Source organism: Gymnoscopelus braueri, assembly GCF_963280865.1.
Source record: "Gymnoscopelus braueri genome assembly, chromosome: 19".
NCBI classification, from domain to species: domain Eukaryota; kingdom Metazoa; phylum Chordata; class Actinopteri; order Myctophiformes; family Myctophidae; genus Gymnoscopelus; species Gymnoscopelus braueri.
The window spans coordinates 37,062,080-37,087,158 of record NC_137621.1 but is presented as its reverse complement, the minus strand read 5'-3'; the positions used below and the strand labels follow the sequence as shown (position 1 = coordinate 37,087,158).

Sequence of the window (25,079 nt, the reverse complement as noted above, 5' to 3'; positions counted from 1 at the left end):
GACTACGGCCACGTCACTCGGACTCAGACATAACCATAAACAAACCTGATTCGCCCATATATAGGCAGGACCACGGCCACCTCACTCTGACTCAGACATAACCATTAACAAACCCGATATGGTTGTCCAGAACCGCCGATCCGACCGATATGTCCATATATAGTTATGCCAATATATCGGCATATACTGATGACATATGGGATTTCCATATATGGGCATGAAAGGGACAAGGACTGCCATACAGAGATCTCCATATTTGGGCATAAAAGGAACACAGGTAGACAGACAGATACAGAGATCTCCATGTATGGGCACAAAAGGGACAAGACGGACAGGTACAGTACAACGTCTTAAGTCCTCGACACTATGACTCAGACATCTCGGTCGGATCGGCGATGCAACGTAGGTGTGAGGGCTGCGTAGCGGCCTGAACTCAAGATGTGAGGGCTGTGTAGCGGCCTGAACCCCTAGCGTGGTAAAATCATAGGTACCAGTGCCGGGCGTACACAATGCTTCAGTCAGTGGAGAGGACCATGCATGGTCTTGCTAGGCATAGTACTGAGTGGGCAGGGTCAAACGTCAAGAACTCAGAACTGAGCATAGCAAGTTGGGTTTGGCAAGCCCTTCCCAAGCCAAAAAAAAGCTTGGCATTGTTTTAAGTATGCTGCAGCCTTTGGCTTCGTCACTGTCTGTCTCAATACTAAGGGGAGCCGTTAAATAAAGCCCTTTAAATAAAATTGAAGTTCACACAAATGAATAAGATGTTAAGGGCTAAGGATGCAGATTATGTGTCAGACAGAACTGAATAGGGGGAACTGGCCATTGGAGCTGCTAGTAAAATAATTTTGTCCAGTTGTATGAGATTGCTACTGTGACAACCCATTGTGAAACCATTAATGCAGAACGATTAACTAGATTATCACCCGGACATAATGAGGCCGTACACACACACACACACACACACACACACACACACACACACACACACACACACACACATACACACACACACAGTTAATACATAAAGATGATAGAAATGCATGTGTAGTCAAGTGTTACAGGTGCAGCTGTAAATGCTTGTGTAATCATTTTGTGCTGGCCACATCCTTGAATCCTTGATAATTAGATAATGAAAAAGTAAAAGAAACTAAACGTTATCTGGAGACAGACAGTCATAATCCTTTTTGAACAAGAGCTCTTTCATGGTTCAAGGTCTCTTTTTAGAACGGAGTGAAACAGTACTATTCCACTATTAGTATATTTTTGTATATCTTGGTTATTATTCACAGCTGCCCTGTGCAACTTCAAAGCCTAAACGCTTTTTCTGCATCAATACTTTTAAAATAAAATGTTTGTATGATTGTCTTGCCAAAGGAAAAAGGATTGAGGACATCGCAGAACATGGATTTACAAGAACAGAGTTAGAGTGAACATCACCTGTGCCACAAAAACATAGAGGCACAATTTAGGTTGAAGGAAAGCTTGAGAACCGCCTGGCTGACCTAATGCCTGATTTATTTGTTGTGTGCCGGTGACATGCACCAAAAATAGCAGATCTAGTCACATTGCAACATGTTGTCAGCCTAGAGCTGCTATGTATGTTGTGCATATGTGCGACACCCGCACATAACAAAGTATAACTCAGACTTCAGGACATCTGTTTGTGTGTATTAGAATGCTTATGAGCTGAGGTCGTCATACTAAGAGGAAGGTCATGAACTCTGTCACACCTGCACCTCTGCTGGTGTAATTATACACCCTGCTTTGTTTTTCTTTAGCTCTGCCTGCCCTCCGCCTACATCTGAAATGTGTGTGTGTGTAATGACATACTACTTCTGTACCCATTTGTATACGGATGACATACTTAACATGTGTGTGTTTGTGTCTGCAAGCTGTTTGCTTTAGTGTGCATGTGCATATACATATATGGTGCCTGTGTTTTTATGCAATTTCTATGAAACGTATCTCTCGGGAGAAGTTAGGTCTGTACTCTGTACACGTATGTATGTGTGTGGCATTGAGTGTGTAATAGCAGGCTTCTACAGTACTTGTGTTGTGTGTAGGCACGTGTGTAATAATATGCCTTTATGTGTGTGTCTATTTGCATGTGTGTAATGTGTGTGTATGTATATGTCACAGGGAAATTGGCAGTCCAGGGAAATTGACAGGGGAGCGCTAGTTTTATAGGCGCGGGGCGGTGCTGCGAGGCGGGGCTTTGATGCGAGGACGACGACCACAACAACAATATAACAACCAGGAAGCTACGCTATAGGGGAACGCTGAAAATAAAATGGATAATATGAGAGAAATACTCAAGTAAAGTACGAATACCTCAAAATTGTACTTGAGTAAATCTACTTTGTTACTTTACACCACTAGTATAAAGCTCAGTGGCGCACTTCGATAATCATTGGACTCCCCACCCACTACCACTGGGAGCCGGGGTTTGACTCCCGCTCGGGACATTACTTTTTCAAACAACCGCGGACTACTTTTTTTCGCTGATAAAGTATAGTTTATCAGTTTATCCAACCCGATCTCCAGAGATTACCGTAACATTGCACGGAACGAGTGCACTTCATTCCGTGGATAGCCGCCTCGGAACTCCCGAATTGCGTGCATATGGTACGGCGCTGCCTTGTGACAAAACCATTTCGGAGGCGCGCAGTCACAGGCGAATTGTCCCCCCGTGAAGGACCACCGAGGGAGCTAAGGCGACCGAGTTGCCGTCCTGAACGGTGGGACATTCGCCTGTGCCTACTCAGCGCCGTTTGAGTTATGTACCGATAGGCACAGAATCGTAAATGATGTTGTGGGGACTGCGTTTGCCCCAAGTGCCACTCACTGCACTAACATAGCCCGCCAGGCCCGCCCCCTTGTGCTTCAACTGCATGGAATGAGGGTGTGTGTGTGTGTGTGTGTGTGTGTGTGTGTGTGTGTGTGTGTGTGTGTGTGTGTGTGTGTGTGTGTGTGTGCGTGTGCGTGCGTGCGTGCTCGTTTGTGCATGCGTGCTCGTTTGTCCGTGCGTGTGTGGTGTGGGGCTCATGTCTGGCTTGCATTGCCCTCTAGCGTTGATTCTACAGAATTGCCTGAGGGGCGGTGAAAACAAGCGTACCCCTTTCAATTTCCCTGGAATGCCAATTTCTCTGTAACATATACACTGACCTGCCTGTCTCTCTCCGTCTCCCTGTCCAGCAAAGCGCAACATCAACACGTTGGGTCGTGGGCTGCAGATGAACCAACACTGTCTGGACACAGCCTACAACTTCTACAAGATGGCCTTGTCCAAACACCTGACCTGCGGACGCAAGTCATCCCACGTCCTCGCTGCGTGTCTCTACCTGGTCTGTCGCACAGAGGGGACCCCTCGTATCCTCACTGCATACTTTGTTTTACCTTTTTTCTATTCATCTTTGTCTCGGTCTCTTTGTCTATTCATCTTTCTGACCCTCTTACATTTGTATATGTTCTAAACTAATACAAATGGTTAGCTGTAAATTCTATTCCATTTGTTGCTCTGAGAGTGTACAAATCATAGTCAGATTTGTTAAATTAACTAATTTAACACTCAGGAGTTAACCCATTTAGACCTGAGGCCGATTCAAAAAACGCCTTCTAAATCCTGACCTGAGTTTTCTGAAAAACTTCAAATATTTTTCAAAAATGACAGCAAATGTATGTTGCTATATACTGTACATAGCAACAAGAACCCCAAAAGGGGTTCCCGTCCTGAAAGGTATAGTTACAAATAGGGGTTCCTGCCCAAAATGGGTTAAATGAACACTCAGGATTTAATAGTTTAGGAAAGTGAAGGGGAGAGGGAGACGGTGCAGGGGAGACACAGGGGAGAAGTTAAAGTGGCTCTTCTTTTATGTATGAATATAACAAGATAAGGATATAGAGAAAACATCGAAACGTATAGTTTAGACTGGCTACTAGAATACATAGCAATCTCTTGAAAGTGTCACATAACTAAGTATTTAAACATAACATTTTTTAAACCAGTCCACCATTTAGACAGAATCTGATTGTGAGTGCGGTTTAGTTGATCAAAAAGGGAAATAAATCCAGATTTGATCTATAATGTCAAGATATAGAAAATCCTTTATCATTAGATTCCCTATCCAATGACTCAATGAATTAGTTACAATAGGCTTGAGTGATGAAACGCCGGGCGACCTGTGTTTTCTGTTTCTCAGTGTTACAGTGCGTTTCATAATCTCCACTCAGCTCCTCTCAGACGTTAGAAAGTTGCATCATAGTGATTATAACCATGCCTCTAACCAGAGCCTGTGTGTTGTGGTTCTGCACAGCACTCAACGTGTCATTGTTTAGTTTATTACTGACTCTGGGTCTGTTATGTAAGAGAAGTGCAGCCCAGCCAGGTTTTAGCTAATGAAACGCAGCCTACACACAGCACTGTTTACTGGGCTTATGTATTCTGGTGGGTGGGTTTATGTTACGTTTATGTATCTAAACCTGTGAGTATGTGTCAAGAGTAGTAGATGTATCTAAGAGTTTACAAACTAATGATTTGTGTGTGTGTGTGTGGAATTGGTATTTGGTATTGGTATTTATTTTTCACATGGTTTGTTTTTGTGCATGTATGCACAGGAGTGGTTGATGTGAACACAGGTGCGTGTGCTGTGCAAAAATAGCACCTGCTCCACAGCTGACTAGGTGTCATTTTATTGCAGGGGTTGTCAGAACTGTGCTTAATGACGATCTGTATAGAGTACAGAAGTCCTGACGTCACTCGTTCATCCCCTGGTTTGTAAAGTAATTTCTCTATGGAGAATAACATTGTGTCATCATAGAATCGTCTCATATAAGAATTGGGGTCCAAAAATAAACAAACTGTCTCTGCGAAATTGTCAGGGAGTAGGCTCTGTATCGTTTATGATAGTCAGACACTCATATTTGATACAGTCAGTTATTGGCGAAAATTTAACTAATTCGGCGGAAGTAACATTAGCGTTTTCTCACCGTCAGTTGATGCTTCATATCCATAAGAGTAAAATCGCCGGGGTCATTTGTTTATTTTTGGAACACAGTTCTTATATGACGCGATATTAAACACGTCTATGGGAATTCAGAACGGGGGGGGGGGAACCGCGACCCGGGTAGGATGTGTAAATTACGTCAGACTTCGGTGCTCTATAGTTTAGAACCATAACGTTTGGATGGTAAATGCATAGAAACATCCTTGGCCTTTCCTCCATCTTCCGTGTGTCCACTTTACCTTTCATCCTTGTTTTCCTTTTAATCTGTCTTTTCTTTCTTTCTGTCAGCATTTACTGCATATTTCACATTTCAGTTGTAAACTAAAACTCCCTCCAGAAGTGGAATAGTAGAATTATTTCTTCTTTGTCAAACCAGATGTTCCATAGTCTAGATTTTTCTATGATACAACCTGATGGACATCAATTACAATAAGGACATACAGTATCACCTCTAGAGATGTGTGCAACTAATGTAACTGACGTTAAAACACTAGAACAACAGTGCAAACTGAGTACATTTTGATCTACAAAGGCCAAACTTCATTGGAAAATGCCATCTGATGCCGTTTTGTTGTACAAAATGTCAAATGAAGTGCTAAATATCAATTGAAAAAAAAACACTGGTTGCAGTGTGTTTGAACTGATGCCATAGTGTTTTTTTTGGAAAAAAACACATTTTCACCATTAATCACTTGGTGTGGGGAGGGGGATCGTAGAGGTGTGTTTAACCTGATGCCGCATTGTTTTGTTATAAAATAAAATGTCAAATTTAAATGCTAATTGATTGTGAAAAGTTGGACTTCTCTTCCCCCCTCATTTAAAAAAGATGAAAAGAGGACATTAACCGTAGAACAGTGTATCCCCCACCCTTAGGCAAACCAGATGTGCACGGTGGACTCTCCCTGTCCCCCTGTCATTTTGCTGATTACGGTGGAGCTTTGTGTGTGAGGGGGTTTATGTATGTGTGTGTGATCTCCAGACGCCGTGCGCTGAGATTATCCCATTTGATCTGCGCTGTTTGCTAATTCCATTCTGATGCCTTTTTAAACTGCGGGTCACTAATCCACTCTGACAGCCTGGGGACAGGTGCTGCTGTCGCCACGGAGACCAGCGTGTCCAGCCTGGTGGCTCAGACTGCATACATGGGTGTGTTGTTGGGAATGTGTGTGTGTGTGTGTGTGTGTGTGTGTGTGTGTGTGTGTGTGTGTGTGTCCAGAGGTCAGTCCTGGGTCAGTGTAGACGTGTATCAGTGAAGTAGATGTATTACCTGTTTCAGCATCACCCATTTATTGTTGTCTAAGTTGATTGATCTAACCAGGTCCAGTCTGGTTGTCGGTAGTAACAGCCTCACCCGCTGTAACATGTCTGATGTCTTAAAATATCCTCATCTTATTGTGTTTGAATGCTGATGACCCAGACATGAGGTTAAGTTTTATATCAGATGTGACTTAAAGTGCCAGTTACTATTTTATAATTGAATGTTTTAGAAACACATTTAGAAACGTGAGGGGAAGACCCCTCACGTCATCGTTTGTCTTCAACCCCATACGGTCCCCAAGCTCTTGTCATTGGTGAACCCTTTCTCTGATGAATTCTAGCGCCACCATTAGGCCAAGGCTATAAACGGAGTGCATCGTGTTGGATTTCTCACTTCCAGCTGAGAGTCGGTGACTGGCACTTTCAGGACACAATTTTGAGTATGTTTAGTGGTCTAGTTTATGGTTATATTCACAGGTTCTAAGCATTCAACCCCCACACAATGGCATTCATGTGCATATATAAAAGAAAAGTGTACTGTAAATGCTTCCATTCCATTGTTCAGTTGCCTTAACAACCTCTCCAGACATGCTGTTAGACCTCAGCGACCTTCTGCAGGTACGTTTCACAACCTCAGTAAATCTGTCTGTAATCCTACTGCTATTACTGCAACTACTGCAACTACTATTACTGGGCACCTACTATTAATGCTATTGTTAGCCACTTTCCCTGGCATCCCTATTATGGGCTTTAATTTTTATTATGAGATTGCAAAAATAGCAGATAATGCTATTTTTGCACAACACCGCCGTAAGACAAAGTATAAAATACAGCTTAAGTGGTTAATGATGGTCCAGCTACTGCAACTACTCCTCAGTCCCTACTGTAAAGTGCTAATTTAACTTTTCTGTCTGTTGCTCTTACTGCTGCTACATAACACGTGCGCACACGCACACAACCTCTAACCCATCACAACCTGGATGCCCTCATCGCATCAGAGTTGCATGTTGCCGCTGTAAGTCGTGGACTAGACTCTAAAATGTGTCATTAAAATCCTGTGTGAGATGTATAAATAGAGTCTGCTGCTGCTGATTCACAGTGAGTCAGGGTGGGGTTGGTGGAGGGGACATTTCTCATAGTCACAGCTGGTCTGGAGGCCTTATTTTTGTGCTCCCAGCTGTCCTTGAGAAGCTCTGTCCCAATCCCCCCTTGTGGTATTTGGAAGATGGGAGTGGAGTTGGGTGGGTGTGTAATAAGAGGGAGGTGTGTGTTGGCGGGAGAGTGGCCTAGGTCATGGGGTTTGGAGTGTACAGTATATGTGGGTTTGAGTGGGAGTGAGTGGGGTGTGGCTTGGAGGGGAGTGGGGTCGCTGTGTGTGTGTGTGTGTGTTTGAGGGGCAATGTGGTTGGATGGTTAATGTCCAGTCTGCTGCGGGGCGATGGTGCTCTGTCTGTGATTTGTGGGGTCCCACCCAGCCCACACCCTGTGTGTGTGTCGGGAGGGGTATACGGTATGCAGGGACCAGGTCTGAGCCCATTCATGTAAAAGTATAGTAAAAATAGGGGCTCAGAACATCTGGTACTGTTGGTCATCCCATCATTTCCTCTAATGCAGTATAAAGATAAGTTGGGTATTAAAACCTCAAAATACATTTTGTGAGTCCAGTCTGTGGATCAGCTCCACACTTTATACGTAATGAGATCACAAGATTCAGTCTCAGTCCCCTACTTTCTTAACCTGACACCGTCAAATGGAAGAAGCTTGCGACACACATTTGTTTCACAGCCTACTTCCCATCTGAGACTCCGGTCGCAGAATCGATGATAGACGGTTTTTCTTTTTTTCAAGCTACTAGGCAGTTGATTGGATGATCCCGCCCCTAGCAGCCGCTGATTGGTTCGAACACGCAGTGTTCGGGCAGCTTTACTCCCTGCGCAATCCCAGACCTCCTTCCTGAAATCAAATGCAAATGAGATTTCCGGAGGGAGGGGGGTTTACCAGGCTACTACTTTCTGGCCTCTGGGAATTGTTTGTTGAAGTTGACAGATGTTGGGTAGACTGCCTAATAGCAATAACAATATTAACCCTAGCTTACACATCGCAATCCCACACGTTGTTGTGAGCAGGCGGCAAGCATCCGCCGCTGCAAATGAAGCCAGTGCAGAAGTAATAAAAACTCTGCAGTTCTCATTAACGGCCCAGAAGATGTCGCTTTCCCCTCCTGCTGGTTGCAGAAGAATTCTCATTCCATTATAGTCTATGGGTTTTTAACCAGACTGTACACTTGGTTTTATTATCTTATATTTTCATAAATACTTGTTTTCAGTCAATCAATTTTAAAGAAGGGTATGCTTCTACTGGTTCTACTGAATGAAGACCCACCCTCGCTCCCTGTCTTCTGGTTCCGTTCGGGACCGGAAATACAAAATGGTAGATTTGACTTCGCTGAAATGATGGTTTCAACACGGGTTTGTAGAAACCAATGGACTCCCTTCGTCCATTATGTCTATGGTTTTGAGCTTGTAGATAAGCTATTTTCGGCAAAGATTTGTTGCTGAGGAGAAAAAAGGAGCGGACCTAAAGTAGTATAGAGCCCTGGGGGACCCCGGTCAACTAAGTATTTTCGGGTAAAGGTGCAGTAAATCAACAGGACAGACTCGATGACGCTAAAATGGTAAATGCTGCCTTTATATAGCGCCTTTATCCAAAGCGCTTTACAATGTGCCTTAATATTCACCCATTCACACACGGACAGTGGAGGAGCAGGTTGGTGCCTTGCATGGTAACTGTTAGGTGTTCAGTGTCTTGCTCAAGAACACTTCGACACTAACCCATGGGGAGCCAGGGATCGAATTAGGAACCTTTCGATTCCCAAGCGGCCGCTCTACCTCCTGAGCCACTGCCGCCCCTGTGTCTCAAAAAGAGAGCAGCTGCCTGATTAGCCGCCATCCTTCAAAGGCAAAGTGTTAGTGTGGAGGCTCCTGAAATTGAAAGTTATGATTGAAACAGGCTTCCAAGACAGGAAGCTCATCATGAACGGCTCATGCACAAACACAGCTGTGTTGAACTTGTTTACATACCGTAATCAAGCAACCCTTTTAGTGGCTAATGTTGGCTGTGGTAAAACAGTTAGACTTATTGGTCATTTAAATGTATCTCCTTCAACCGTACTGAAAAAATATATGTATATTATATATTTTTTGTTATTTAAATGAAGTAGCAGCTTGTAATTAATCATTGCAAGATAATAAAAAAATTGAAAGAAAAGTTAATTACCCCTAATTCCCACCCTATCGGTATGCAACTCGGACAGCACTGAGTAGACAACATGGTCATCACACTGCTCGGGGTGGACACTTGCTCAGGCTTGCATGTCATTGTCACTTGCTCTGGCTCACAGGGCTCAAGCCTGCTTCTGTTGGCTTAGCCAACAGAAGCGGGCTTGAGCCCTGTGAGCCAGAGCAACTTAGCCAACTTGGCTAATATAATAACATATCATAATGAAAATAACATCACATTTGACAAATGTGACAGTGTTTGAACAACAATTGTGGAATATCCTTCCCTGCGAAAGATACTTGAATGCTGCGTTATGTATTAGCCAAGGCACCAATAGCAGACAGAATTTTACATGACTTGACTTCTGAATGGAACAGACCTTGATGCCTTGCCTACCAGCAGCATTTCTTCCATTTGGGACACAGCCAAAGTGTAGAGAGGGCTGATGGCATGCCAGATTCAAACACATGGCATCATGATTAGGTCTGTGCCTATGTGGTATGGGTATTAAAAAGCTGATCCTCCAGACTAGTCCTGGCTAAATAAAAGTTAAATTCTCTGATGTTTGGCTTGGGGAGAAAATGGCAGTCTAGGATGGACCGTCAATATTTCCAGACAGGAAGATAAAGTTATTACATTTTTGTAGGTTATGTACCATCGTCATCTATATTAATTACATAAGAATTCTAGAATTGAGTGGCATTCCCCTTTCAAGCCCAGGATGCCTTTAGGTTGATTAGCACTATACATAAAGTACGTCCTCCCACTGGACAGTTTCTGGCTTAGAGAGTTATTTATGTCCTGATATTGATTGGACTCTTAGCTCTATTGTCTTTTAAATCTTCACTAGTGTAACTACTGCCTACATTATAAAACGGGCCATGACATATTAAGTCACATTGAGCTTTTCATCGCAAACTGTTATGAACCCTAGCGTCCCTATTCTGGAGTAAACATTCAGAATCAGTTTTATTGTCTCATCACAGGTTTAAAGGAGTCAATCAGTGTGAAATTATTTTTTTGCTATCCATTTTGTTGTTTTCAGTTTTCAGTCAAAGAAAAGGAGGCAGGACAGAGAAACGGAGAGTAAGGAGAAATACAGAAAAATAAAAACACGTCAAGAAAAAGAATCAAAGATTCTGCAAGCTCACAACGTGTCACTACATGACACATTGTGGGTTTATAGATACGCTATTTTCAGTGAAGATATTAGGTGTAGAGGGAAAAATGGAGGTGGCCTACTGTAAACCCCTGGGGCCTCCAGTCAACTAAATATACAGGGTTTAAGTGGTTGTTAAACAGGTGTATTTGCCTCACTGCCTACTGTAGGAAAATGTCTGGAGGTTCCTGTGGCATTAGTTTTTAAGCGCTCTTGTTGGTTTGGCTGAAGAAATACAGCTGAATTGATGAACTTGATTAGTTTGCTGCATGTCTTGCAATCATAATGAGAGAACAAAGTTATTTTGCTGCCCTTCTGCATCCTATTGTTGCCATTCCATCCATAGGTTACATTTCATAGTTTACATACAGTATCAACATTTTAACTTTTCAATTTGTAAATTTTTTTTATACTGTTAAAATGCCAGTATTCTAGGAATATCAACTATGGAAATACATGTTTTATATGTACAAATCAAATCTGCCAAAGCCTGGGTAACATCCGTTCCATTCTGTTCCATCGTACCACCTCTTTGTTTTTCTGTTTGAATTCCGGAATGGAATCTGACTCCCAGAATAGAACGGGGTGAGGCTGCAGGCCGGCCTGGCTCCACAGGAGGCTGAGAGTGAGAGTCTGTCGGTCCCTCCATCTGTCTGCCTGCCTGCCTGACTGATTGTCCATCTCACTGTCTGTCTACCCGGGTAGGGACCCCAAACCACCCCTGAGATGTGAAGGGTTGGTCTGGAGAGGAACGGGAGAAAGCTGACCTGGGGATCGTGACCTGGTCACCAAGCTTTCAACCCTGCTCTCGCCACCAAATGGCCACCATGTCTTTGAGATCGAAAACCACTAGAATAAGGTTTCCTGCTCTGATATTGATAACTGGGGAAGGAACATTACATAATATGTCAGATATACAGAAGATACCAATGCTTGTGGTGTCATTACTGACTCTATCCCTCATTTCTTATGGAAGGCGGGTTGGCTTCTGCCATAGCAGAGTTTACTGCAGAGCCTTCTGGAGGTGTCTTGGCCTGGGGACCAATACAATGAAACATCTGTGATGGGAGGTTCCCCGCTTGATAACCCCAATGACATCTTCTTTCATCCACCCACCCCCCTTTCTCTAACTGCTAAACTAGACTTCTGCATAGGCAATCGGGCTAAATAGCTCAAGTGGAAGTGACATAAATCACGTGCATGCAGTCAGCCTCCCGCCTCTACCCCATCATCTAAATCATGTTTCTATTTCGGCCCTCTCCCATACTTAGTAGCAGACGGTATAGGGGGATAATGAAGCTCGAAGGTTTTTTAGATGGGTGAAGGGTTCTGTAAATGTCAATGTTTGATTGAAGTGCCTATTGATGGTTGAAACCTCCACTTTCAGACCACATAGGTGGGTCCAGGTTTAAATCCCACCAGTACCTTCCTCGAGATCGTCTTCCTCTGCACTGTCTCACGCTCAATGTTGTATACTTAATAAGTAAAAGCTAAAAAGTTTAATTTTGGTTTGGTTTTTTTCTGTCTCATTACAACGACTCTGATTTCCTCCATCAGGTGAATGTTTACATTCTGGGAAGAACATTCCTCGTCCTGGCCAGAGAACTATGCATCAACGCTCCAGCTATAGGTACCAACCAACTACCTCTTTTCCATTATGGCTTCTTTTGAGGATACACGTTTCCCTAAAAACAAAATAAATCTAGCTAGTTGCTGACCAAATAAGCTTTTTAAAGTCAGAAAGCCTTGGAGAGTAAAACTACGGCATGGTATTTTCACCGTAATTTTCTAAATTTGTATGGGACAACTAACTTGGGGTTGAATGAGGATTGAAATCTTTGTGCGTGTGTCTACTCTTAGACTGTCAGAGAAGCTCTGATTGTAAGCCAGGCTGTTCTTATGTTTGTTCAGTGGAACAAATGAGCCCCTAAATTTAGCTCTGGAGTTTCTGTTCCTGCCAAGCTTTGTATGTGCCATTTGGGTAGATGCATTGCTTTTATCCAAAATGTCTTGCAATACCATGAGTGTATGCATTTTTAGCATGGTAGGCCCCAGTGGGAAACTGGGAATATACACTTTAAAACTCGTCCTGGTAGTTTTAGTTACATACTGTAGTCTTGGAGCTACACGGAAATAAAAGTCCTAACTGGCTGTGTTAGTGCCACTCTCACCATTACACAGGGAATGGAACATTTGCCCGTGGTAGTGTTAAAGCCAAGCTCTACCCATGGAGCTGCATAGTGAATAAAACTCTAATTGTGGTGAAATTAGTGCAGAGATCTACCTTTTGAACTATAGCACCTATGTAAGATGTGACTTGATTTTTCACTTGGCAAATTCATGGCCTAATTGGATTACTGGGGTTTAAGTTACTTCAGATTTATCATGAATCCTTTGTGTATGTGTAAATAATTAAAGCAGCTTTGGCTTGGGTTTATTATTTAATAATGACCAGCACGCACTTCTCCTAAGGATGACTAGAGGGTGCTGTTATGCCTCAAATAACCACTTCCCATAGGGGTTCACACAGGAACAAGGCACCACAATGACGAACAACTGACATCTCAAGCTTCAGTCACATTATAATTTGTATCTTTTTTTTTTGTTTTTTGTCATAAGCATTCTTGTACAGAACATTTCTTGGGTTTCAACAGCATCAAGCTGTACAGTTAAACTGTATTTTACAAAAAAAAAGACAACGCTGCGGAGGCCATCCTCTCAAGTGCAAAACGACTTTTTTTCTTTTTTTACAATTACTACTTTTTGCATTGTTAATCATAACATACATACATACAGTTTGCTCCTCGTGTAACATCGCTGCTTGCGCTATAGCAACAACATTGTATGGACTTGCAATCTCACAATTTTGAAGCAGGGCAGAAAACAAACTTTCTACTACAGGCCACAGTGGTTCTTAAATCACAATGTTCATCAGCCACTTGAAGCAATATGACCAGCCAACTTGATTTTAAGATCAGAATAGAGGCTCCAAATGGTGGTTGTCTGCCTGCCAAAGTGGCTGTTAGAGTAGACAGAACTCCCCAGCCACAGCAGAATATTTACCAGCATCGTGTCTCTGGCTCCCACCCTGATTTGAGGCAGCTCCTACTTGATTCCAGTTATGGAGCTCAGCTTGATTACATAACCACAAAGCACTATGCTAATGTTGTTCCTACAGCAGCCGCAGCCCTCCACACGGGATGTCAGAACAAAGGAAAATAACGTTAAATGTAACCAAATAATTAAATAAAAAAATAACATTAACTTAAATAAGATAAAACAAATGTTTCCTTTACTTTGTTTTAAAATAAGTCTCTCTTGACGAACTATCAGGCCATTTAGTGTGACATTATTTTCTCCTTTAGTCTTTAATGCTACATTACTTTGAAGGCTCGGGGAGCATCGGGTGGGGGGGGGGAGGGTGTACATTATATTCCACCAATAGTTCAGTCCAGTGCAGCTTACGCATAGAAAATCAGTTCTGGGATCTGCCCGCCCTGCACCCCTGTCCCGTTGGTACTGTCCGAGGAGCACTGGAACTGAAAAGTAACTTTCCCACACTGCACCTCTGTCATTCCTTCCTGTCCAAAGTAGCTGAGCTCGTTGCCGTCCAACACAGCACTGACCGTGTAGAATGCGTCCTGCTCCACCTGCACCGGGTGTTCGAACCACACAGAGAAGGTGCTGCTGGATCCATCCGACACAAAGTTGGTGATGTTCTGTGCCAGCGTCGTGCCCTGCCTCTTAAGTTCGATCTTGCAGCTGTACTCGGCCTTGCCGCCGCTTGACCCGTACAATCCCAGTCCTGCGATGAAGATCCGCTTGTCCACCGCAAACTGGATACTGTCGCAGCGGCCCCTGTAGCGCCACTGGTTGCTCCGGTAGGCCGAGGATTGGAAGCGGTGGCACCTTTGGGGCTTCAGGCCATTCCTGGGGGTCAGAGGGAAGCCCAGTTCAGGTTTGTTGGCCGCCGTGTACCACAGGAAGATGTCGTGTGTCTCCTCAAGTGTCAGAATGTCTGATTGCGCCGCCCCATCCGCAAACTCCTCCAGGCTCATGGAGGGGATGCGAACCAAGTACAGGGCCTTGCCCAGTACCTCCCTCTTGTTGCGCGTGTTGGGCCCCAGGCCCTGTCTCTTGCACTCGGCCACAGCCCAGTTCATGACGGCATCGAACACCACCACCTCCTTGGTGTTGAGCGTCTCCCGCCTCAGGATGATCTCCAGCGTCTGGAGGTCAATCTCACAGAAGCCCTCGGAGCACAGACTCAGCTCCGCCTGGGCGTCAATCACCTCCCAGCAGCGCTGCGTCAGCTCTGGTTCCTCGAATAGGCGGCTCTGAGACAACAGGACGCAAGCGTTCTTGGCCTCCAGGCTCGTCTCGAGGAAGTTAACACAAGCCTTGGCCAGAGCTGGAACTATGTATTTCTTGGCGGCATACAGGGTGGCCAGCACCGTGTCTGCTTCCAGGTCTATCTCATCACTGTACATGTACCTGTGGAGGGAGACGAGTGATCAGTAAAAAGCATTTCCCTATTTACTTTATTACTTACTTTGTGTTATTGTACTTAATGACATGCAGAGTAGAATGTGAGTAACAAAATGCTCCATACGTTTCTATTTGTCTCACTAGTAATTGTAGCTACATCAGACCAACAAAAGGAAACCATAACTTAGTAAATTATGATCGCTCTTCTCTCCCTAAAAGAGGGTTGGGTGATGACTTGACACATCCTAGCCTATTTCTCACACAGGATAACAAACACAACAATCCATGGTGCTGGCTTAGGCAATGCTATTGAATGAGCAACAAAGGCGGGCTATTTATATCCCTGCAGTATGCATATACCCCCCAAAGAAAATTGTCAGGCTTGAGGATGAGGCAAAGACGGGGGGGGGGGGGAATCTCTAGTTGAACAAAGAGCACAGAGAAACCAGCAATTACAGAGCACTGTGCTTTCTGTCACCATGCTCCTTCTGGCGCTCCTAGCGTCCTGGCATTCGACTCTGGTTTAAGCTTTTTGGATGAGTAATAACATCCTTTGAAGTGACAGACTGGGCTTGTCATCTCCTCTCTGCCTCCCTCGCTTGGTTTGCTAAGATGAGTGATGGCGGAGTGGCTTACTTCAGCAGAATTAGAAATGCAGCAGGTTCCACATCTGGGATATGGATCTCCGACTCTTCCTCGGCCAGATCGCTATAAAACATGGCACAGAAGACGGAGCTTCCCACGGCCAGCACATACTGGAGGGGAGGGAGAGAGGGACGGACAGATATGGAGAGAGGAGGGATAGACAAAAAAGGCAGATGCATAAGTGACACATGCAATCAGAATCACTTGATTCCGCCAAGTGCAATAAATGCAAAGGAATTTGCCCTGGTAGTGTTGGTGCAGAGACATGTTGGCAACTTGCATAGTAACAGTGTAGAACCACTGACCCCCAAAAAAATACAAGATTTAACATTATTTTATATACATTCAACAACCACACTGTGTTTTTTGTCTATAGTTGGTTAAATTTACCTTGTGTGCTGGAAGTCTTTCAGACTCCCCCAAGGGTCCGACAATAAAGTGGACATCAGCCATCAGCTCATTGTTAAACATCAACGCGTTCCTTAAAAAGCAAGAATATGTACGATTAAGCATCAGTATAAGCAATCTGGTGTTATGTAATATCTGTGAGCACAGAGCAGTCTCTTGCTATAGCTCTCAGAACGCCATAGGTCCCAAAAACAATCACTTAGCGGTGCGGTGGCACAATTTGTCTTATGTGCAGGAAATATCATGCATCGTTTATTTCATTATAGCCTGTCATTTACAATGGCAATGCTAATTAAATCGGCCTAAGTGAGTCTATTGCTATACAGATTATTGTACCTGCATCACCAAGATAGACTATATGTAGCATTTGATCGTAGGATCATGCACGTATTCCCAAGTCATTGCTAAAAGACTGTCAACGCGACAATGTAATGGCTCTGAAATAGTTTACCCATCAAATATTGTGTGTAGCACTGTACGAAAACATGATATAATAATGTATCTAAAGTCACTACCAGAATATAAAATAACTTTGTCGGCCGACGCTGTGTATAGTTTTTGTACTGGTTTATCATTTGGACCATTATTTGTTGTTTTTAAATTGTATAGACCTTGGGAAGAACAACCTAAAACGTGGGTCCCCAAAAATCGGAATCAAATCTTGAAAGGCGCATAATTCGACAGGCCACCAGTGCCACACCACACCGAAACCCGTGACCTGTCGAATTCTGTGACTGCACCAGATGAATCTGCCACCTACACACTGTAAAACAACCCTCACTGTTCATTTCACAACACAGAGGGTACAGTGTGTACATTTGTAAAACTCTTCGGAGTTATAGCTCCACGCCGTGGGCTGCAGTCACAGCACTGCACAGCTCGCTAATGACGGCGTAACTAGGGGTTGGGATCCTTTTTTAGGATTTTAACGATTCCGGTTCCTTACCGATTCCCGGTTCCCTTTAACGATTCCTATAGGGGGTTCGAAATGGACCCTAACAGGTCTGTAACTCTGAGAGTGTACAAATGGACCCGTAAGGGTACACTCTCAGAGTTATGGTGGTCCTTGAAATGTAAAAGTTTTGAGAACCACCGGTATTGAAATTGTATAGCAGACGTGAAATCCAGCTCTGACAGTGTAGATAAAATAGGTTCCTGAAGCGGTTCCAAATGTGATGGAACCGATTCCTGGTTCCTCAATGTTGGACCCGGTTCCGGATCCCAACCCTAGGCGTAACGCCGCTTGGTATAAATCGTAAATAAAGCCCTACCTCTCCCGTAAGGTCGGGTGGCTGCTCTGCCAGCTGAGCGGATCGGCGTTGTTGTTGTTGATGTTCTGCTGGGTGGTGGCGGAGGAGGAGGTGGTCGGGGTCGTCGCGGTGCTGCCGCTAGACCGACTGACCTCCACCTCGGTCGGCTTCTCGCTGGTCCCCGACGTCAATGTGGTGCCATTATTGCCGGCCATGGGGTCCGTGTTGTTGGCGGTGGTCGCAGCAGCAGCAGGGTACAGCTCTGCAGCCATCTTCTGCTTCTTCTTTTTGCTCAAGGACAAAGTTAGGATCTCATAGCATAGCGGGAGTCCGACGCCCGAGTGTTGTTTCCCCCCGACCTTCCTGGAGTTCTTCAGCGTTTCTGGCAGTAAGAGGAGATAAGTCAAGCACCTCATGATCCGGCCATGGTGAAGCAACCTGCAGTCTGCCGTTGGCATCGGCACTGTCCGCTGTCCCCCCCCCCTAATAAACGCTCAAATGACGGGTGCTCGGTGGATTGTGTGTTGTCAATCCCCGGTCCCTCAATGCGATGCACAGAACACAGCGATTTAATGCTGGTCAATTGTCAAGTTGACAAAACCCGGATCGCTTCACATCAATAACCCCCACTGTGTCGGAGAACCGTTTTCGACCTCCTCCTCCACCGCCACAACTCGCATCAAATAACACTTTCCCCCCGTTTTTCGTGATCATGTCATCGTGGGTTTGGACGGGAGACCGTGTCCACGGAGCGTCGCTTTATTTTCCCTTTTCCAGCGAATGTGTAAATTAATCCAGAGGTTTAGACCCGTAGTCCTCGTTTTTCTCCTCAGCGTTTAATCCCGGCAGATGTTTTTCTCTTTTTTTTCCCCCCTCGTCTTTTTCCAAAAAGCTTCTATCGACCTCAAACGAGGCGGAGATGTTGTTCCGTGTCGACCGTGTGAATATAATGTGAATAGTAATTTGTCGGAGAGTTTTTTTTATGTCCGGGTCTATTTTTTTCTTTTTTCTCTCTCTCGCTGTAATCTCCTCGACGCCCAGTTTGGTTTGTCGACAAATCAGATTGACGCATGGAGTGAACGTCAGAGGAGAGTCAGAAGCGCCTCCTCTCTGTGTGTGTGTGTGTGTGTGTGTGTGTGCGCGCGCGCGCGCGGCGTCAGTGTTGCCATGTCGGCTTATTATAAGCGGCTTTGGGCTTCTTTTTCTGTAAAGTTGCTTGTAAAAATATTCCACATTTTATTGTAAGAGTTTTTGAAAATAGCAAATCTACAAGCTCACATGCGACGCGTAGTGAGCTTGTTGATCGGCTATTTTCAAATAGCCGATGCATATACGCAGTGGTGGACAGTAACGGAGTAAATGTACTTTGAGTACTGTACTTGAGTACAGATTCTGAGGATCTGTACTTTACTTGAGTATTAGATTTGTTTTAATACTTATTACTCTTACTTAAGTACTTTTCCAAAACATATATTTCACTTTTACTCGAGTACATTTCTAGGAAGGCTGTACGGAGTACTTTTAAGCCCATTCCACATCCACACCAATGATTCCCATGCAACTCCTTACAACATGCAACTACTTGCAACCACTATCCCCAATGGCAGTTGCAAGGAGTTGCATTGGTGCGGTTGACCTTTAAACGGTTTTGTTGCAAGGAGTTGCGACTAGTTGCATTGGTGTGGTTGACCTTAAAACGGTTTTGTTGCAAGGAGTTGCAAATAGTTGCATTGGTGTGGTTTGGCCTTTAGGTTGGCTGTTTTTTTTTCTTCCCTAAAATGCAATTTGCCTAACTTCTGCTCTCACACTGGCCGTGTTTCTGGCTTCCCCCTCAGCTCGCCTCTTTGATACATCTTGTATGGGTGTATAGGAGTGAAGTATTTAGTTCTGGTTCCTCAGTCATTTATGTTTTATAGGTGTTTCTGCAAGCTTTGTATAATGTAGTGGTTCTACAAGCAAGCACATCAGTGCATGCAATGCGGGTGGTTTCAGAGAGTTACAGTACTTCTCTGATACAAGAGTTACAAGGTCCTATAAATTCATTGTGAAAACATTACAGCAATTCATTGATATAAAAATCAAGAAATGTACTTTTACTTGTACTTAAAGTATTTTTCAAAGCATGTACTTTGGAATACTTAAGTATATTTAAAAGCAATGACTGTTTTACTCTTACTTGAGTAACATTTTGACTGAGCTACTTTTACTTATAGTGGAGTAAATTTGACCAAGAAGTATCTGTACTCTTACTCAAGTACTGGGGTCGAGTACCTCGTCCACCTCTGAAAGGTCATGTGGCCTAGTTGCTTCTTTTGGGCTTGTTTTCCTAGACCTGGTTGCTTATTTCTCTCACAAAACCTGGCAACACTGGTGAGTGAGAGAGTGTGTGTGTGTGTGTGTGTGTGTGTGTGGATGACGCAGTGCATCAGCACACACACATGCACATCCACACTATGCAAATTGTTCTCATGTTCGCTGCTTCCAAAATGATTCTGAATTCAGGGCAACCCCTCATATCTCTGTCTCGTTTTCAGATGAGATGTTTGTGAATATTATTTATTCAGCCAAAAAAAAGAAAATGTGCAAATATTGACACATAAAACAATGTCACTGAAATTGAAATTGTGTGATCACAGTGAAAGTGACAGTTGCAGTTGCATTACCACATTATCTGTAATGACAGATAATGACAAAAATCAATGCAATATAAAAAACAATCTCACAAAATCTGTATTGAGGCTGAATGCCTCAAAACAGATTATAGGTCATTTATTCCTAAATTATAACTTATAATAATTATTTGATTAAATACCTGTCAACATATTCACAATGCTGAAAAATAAGTGTTGTGATTTAGAATCCCTGCTGTGATCTTAAAATATTCTATTACCGGTGGTCACAGGTGGTCATTCAGTTGAAACACTTATCTGTAAGCAAACAGCGCACTCGGAGAAGAAAATGACCAGATAGTCTAGTCTCTGAAGACTCAGACATTTATTAAGCACATAGAGAGAATATATACTCTTTATACAAAATATGAATTAAAGAAAATGAGGCAGCAACAGACCGATATAGTAAGAAGTTCAAACTGTATTCTTGGCAACAGGCATGCAAACTGCACCTTTATGCTACTCAAAGCCAAAGACTCAGGCAGCTGAGGAAATTAGAGGTGTCAGAGAAGGTCCTGAAGTCTTTCTACTCTGCTACAACCCAGAACATCCTGTTATGGGCCGTCTCCATATAGTGTGGAAAGAGCTCTTCCCAGGACCTACGAGTGTTGCAGAAGGTGGAGAGGTCAGCTGAGCCCACCACAGGGGGCTCTCTCCCGTCCTCCCAGGACATAATATGGCAGCAGGTGCTTGAGTAGGGCAAAAAGAATTATGAAGGACAAACATGCTTTGCCGGGTGGCACATTGCTGCAAAATAGACATGCACAGGAAGAAAGTCTAGTATGTCATAATGATACAATGTAGCCAGCAGCCTTCAACCCAGAGAGAATATACCCCTAGAACCCTCTTGGCATGTAACACTCTTTCACTTTCAGTACTGTAGGCAATAGGCATACATCACTTTTTCACTTTTGGTAGGCAGGCATCACTTTCACTTTGAGATGGCATGCATCAGTCAACAATCAATAAAATCAAGAGTTCTTTATTTGTCACTTGTATGGGTACAAGCAGCGAAATATTGGTGAGATATTGGTTCTGCAGAGACTATGCCAACACAACAATGCAACATAACATGCATCCTTTTCTCCTTATTCACCCCTAAAATGTTTTCATGCCTGACAGGTGACGAGGAGAAAAGTACATATGCAAAATCATTTTCTATATGATTATACACACAGCTTTAGAGTCATTAAGTATACGATGAGGTACAGATACTGGGATATGTCAACTGTTTAATTTGAATTCAGAAAGTTTGTTGCCACAAAAGGTAATTTCACAATGTATTTCCTTTGTACTTTGTGCCTCAGTAGATACAAACCAAGTTGAGGCTGTGGATTGAATTGATACTTGCTAGTGGCTCAGACAACTTAGAACACATACTGTACCTTATGCAGTAGGCACAGACCTATTGTCTTGTTTGAGGCATGGGTTTGAGTTCACCAGCTCCTCTGCCTTTCATCCATTTGCTCTACATTGTGCTTCTTGTCATTATCTTGCTCCAAATGTTTTAGGTAGTGTTAAAAAATGTTTTTCCCATTGGCAGGAAACAATGGGAGAGTCAGGGTCAAAAGTCTATTTATATTTTTCCTGGCAAACAGAAGTCCTTGTGCGGTGGATGCAGCAACAATGCTAAGCAGTGTCCTCAGGCATGTTGCCCCTCTGTTTTGCCCTGTGTCTCTCTGCCTCAGAATTGTTGGCATTGTTAGCATAGGAAGTCCTTGTAGCAAAATTAAATTGATATTTGCCTTAAGTATAGAATTACATGATATAGCCAGGCAGTTACAAATTTGATGTGTATTGATCAGACACTTGGTAGAACTTGTAGTTATTTTGTGAGACAAGACGCTATGCTGAATCCTAGAATAGTGAGTGGTGCAGAAGTTCCGTATCAGATTGTAGAACTGGTGAGTGTTAAGCCCAATTTCTTTGTCACATGACAGTGTCGCTTGCCAAAAACTGATTAAATCAGATATTTTAAGCAGGTGACATAAATTAGGTGTAAGTTCTACAAATACAAAACTGTGACTTCTACTTCCTTAGATACAGTACTACTGTACACTCATGAGAAATCTGAATAGTAGTTCCTCCTTGGGCACTACAGTAGATTCTAGAGAACATTGAGGACTAGTTATGTATTATGCTCGACTAACAGCCAAGCACAGTGACGTCTAAATAACGGATAATAAAGTTGAGGGAAGAACAGTGACTGCTTGTGTCAAAGATACTGTACCACAGTAGTAGACACAATGTTCTGTATAAATGAAACAGCGTCTCATAGTTCTTTAGATGTTATATAGCACATTTCGTACATGTTTGCATACATGTGCATAACCAACACAGGGAACAAATGGGTACAAGGAAGAAAATAGGCGTTTAAGTTGAAACACATGGAACATTTTAATCAAGGGTTTCATTTTTCATTCCATAAATGGTTGATAAACTCTTCTTTATCAGGAGTTTTGTACTTCAACAGTCATTTGTATAGGACACCATGCAACACCAGTCTCATTAAATGCAGCATTACAACTTGGTGGCTGCGAGTACACAGTCAGTACATGAGCATGTACAACATAGGGTTAGTACTTAAGTAGATATTACACTATTAGTTACATACTGTATTCCACAGCCATGTACAGTAACAAACAGTGGCTAGACATATGCATTACACTAATTGCTTTATTGTCCTCAACATCATTAAACACATTGAGCTACATTCTACACATGAAAGGCACTATAGAAATGAAGTTGATTATTATTATAATTACTGCATAGTGTGACCGCTGTAGCAGTTCCATAGATATTATTCTGTAGCCTAGAGCAGTGTCGGCCATCTTGTCCAATTTCTGGTTGTACACAGTAAAATCCTCAGTGTTAATTCATCCAAATGTAACCAAATGGACGTGTCCATTTGTACACTCTCCGAGTTAAATTAACTCAGGATTTTGCTGTGCAGAAGAAGACAGTGTGATAGATGGAGTAGCTAGTTGCTCCACAGCAGCCCTATAGATGGTCCACTGCAGCCTGGAGCAGTGACTGCTAGTTTCATAGATGTATCGTTACATGGTACGTAGGGGGAAGGGCCCTGCTGGATCTTATTACCAGCTGACTCCACCAGCTTTGCAACCGAGGGCTCTTTAAATACCGTCACTAAGATCAAAGTTATTTGACTCCGCTCTCATAACCAGCACACGAAACGTATCTCTTTGTTGTCAACTGGCCCCCGATGGCAAGCAGGGTTCACAGTTTCAGCAGACAATTTAGTTTCATAGCTACCAAAGTACTTTTTGTTTTATAATAGAAAAGACAAGCTGAGCTGGCTGCCTGCCAATCTGTCTAGGAGAAAATGACAGATTTACCAGCTACAGCTACAAACAAAAAAGTTTTCCAGGGTTCTGCTGGTGGCTAGCTTTTCGTTGGGATTCCGTGGGTCCATACTGGTTAAAGTGGCTGTCCTGTAATCTTGAAAGTCACAGGTCTGATCCCTGCAACAAGCAGTGTGTCCAATAATAGCTACTTGTCCTTTCGAAGACACTGAACTGCTACAAAGTAAAACCCTCAATGTAAAACAAATAGGCGAACATTCAGCAAAAATTATAGATCTACTAAACCACAAATGTCGCAAACTGTAGATGAGCTATTTTTGGTAAAGAGGTTTGGTGTTGAGGGAAAAGGAGTGAACGTAGTGTAGACCTCTGGGGACCACAGTCAACTAAGTATGTAGGTTTAAGTGGTCATCACTTCTACCATAAGGCAGTGGAAGTCTCAGCTGCAGTGGCTGAAGTACTTAATTTTGATTATCCTGTTGGCCAGACGCAGAGTTAAATGTACAGTCTGAGACATATTCTTGTTTTTTTCCCAGTGGAGCTGTCCCTTGAGTAGCATTTGTTGCAGGATGACAGTATTTTTCCACACCTTTGCTTTTGAATGTATTTTCTGTTCAGGGGTAGCAGAGCATACAGCAGCATAACAAATACCATATTTTCAATGCACCATCCTGCTCTTTCTGTGAATCCACAATTCCCACCCACCCAGTCCAAAAAGTCTGTCACTATATGTCCTCTCTCTGTCATGATATATATAAAGTGAAAACATCCATATCTTATAGTAGGGTGTATCAGCCTCTCTAACTCATGTACTCTTCCTGTCCCCCGCCACACACACCCCAGATCCATGTCTGTACATTCCCCGCTTCGCCCAGCTGCTGGAGTTTGGGGATAAAAACCGCGAGGTTACCATGACAGCACTGCGACTCGTCCAGAGGATGAAGAGAGACTGGATGCACACCGGACGCAGGCCTGCTGGGCTGTGTGGTGCAGGTAACCATGACGGACACACTCTGAGGGGTTTGTGTGGAGCCAACTACACTTGTGAGGAGCGTCCTTTAGTTTGCATTCACCACATTCACTCCCTTTCCTCTGCCTCAGGGCCTCGCTGCTGCATGCCTAATCTAACCCTTACCTGAACTCTAAATCTAAGTCCTAGCCCTGAAATAGCTCCCAGAGAAGTGTGGACTGGCAAAATGTCCTCACTTTACAGGTTATTCATCGTCCCATTTTATGCTTTAAAACGTTGTCGAACATATCAGATCTACAAGCTTGTAGATCTACAAGCTTGTAGATCTGTTTTTAAATTAAAAATAAAAATCACTATATTATGGTCAAAATATATTTTGTCACAATATAGATATTGAGGTATTTTGTCCAAAATATACTGATTTGATTTTGTCCATATCGGCCAAACCCTATAGCTTGAGGAACCAAATATAACATGGCACCACTTCTCCATCGAACGCGATGGACGCGGCCGCCACGTTAAATTCTGTCGCCCTATTACTTTGAATGGTGTCCACGTTCTCGATTGTGACATACAACAACACGCATACAGTCACAGATAAAAAAAATCACAGTGCTGTACTGCTGTG

General features: G+C 43.3%; 2 protein-coding genes across 3 annotated transcripts in view; one reads left to right on the top strand and one right to left on the bottom strand.

Annotated features, from left to right (window-relative positions):
- The window catches only part of brf1a (BRF1 general transcription factor IIIB subunit a), a 110,018-nt gene that overhangs the window by 16,566 nt on the left and 68,373 nt on the right, over nucleotides 1-25,079 (top strand). For both annotated transcript variants that reach the window (XM_080413767.1, XM_080413768.1), the window contains exons 4-7: nucleotides 3,196-3,369; nucleotides 6,847-6,878; nucleotides 12,256-12,328; nucleotides 24,325-24,474. In XM_080413767.1, coding sequence (XP_080269893.1) covers nucleotides 3,196-3,369; nucleotides 6,847-6,878; nucleotides 12,256-12,328; nucleotides 24,325-24,474 — 429 coding nt within the window. The remainder of the gene's footprint in view (nucleotides 1-3,195; nucleotides 3,370-6,846; nucleotides 6,879-12,255; nucleotides 12,329-24,324; nucleotides 24,475-25,079) is intronic.
- LOC308074352 (BTB/POZ domain-containing protein 6-B-like) lies at nucleotides 13,274-18,463 on the bottom strand. The gene is made up of 4 exons (XM_080413769.1): nucleotides 17,511-18,463; nucleotides 16,222-16,312; nucleotides 15,823-15,941; nucleotides 13,274-15,192 (listed from the first exon to the last, which is right to left on the bottom strand). The coding sequence occupies exons 1-4, from the start codon at nucleotides 17,945-17,947 to the stop codon at nucleotides 14,160-14,162; spliced, it is 1,680 nt and encodes a 559-aa protein (XP_080269895.1). The 5' UTR covers nucleotides 17,948-18,463; the 3' UTR covers nucleotides 13,274-14,159.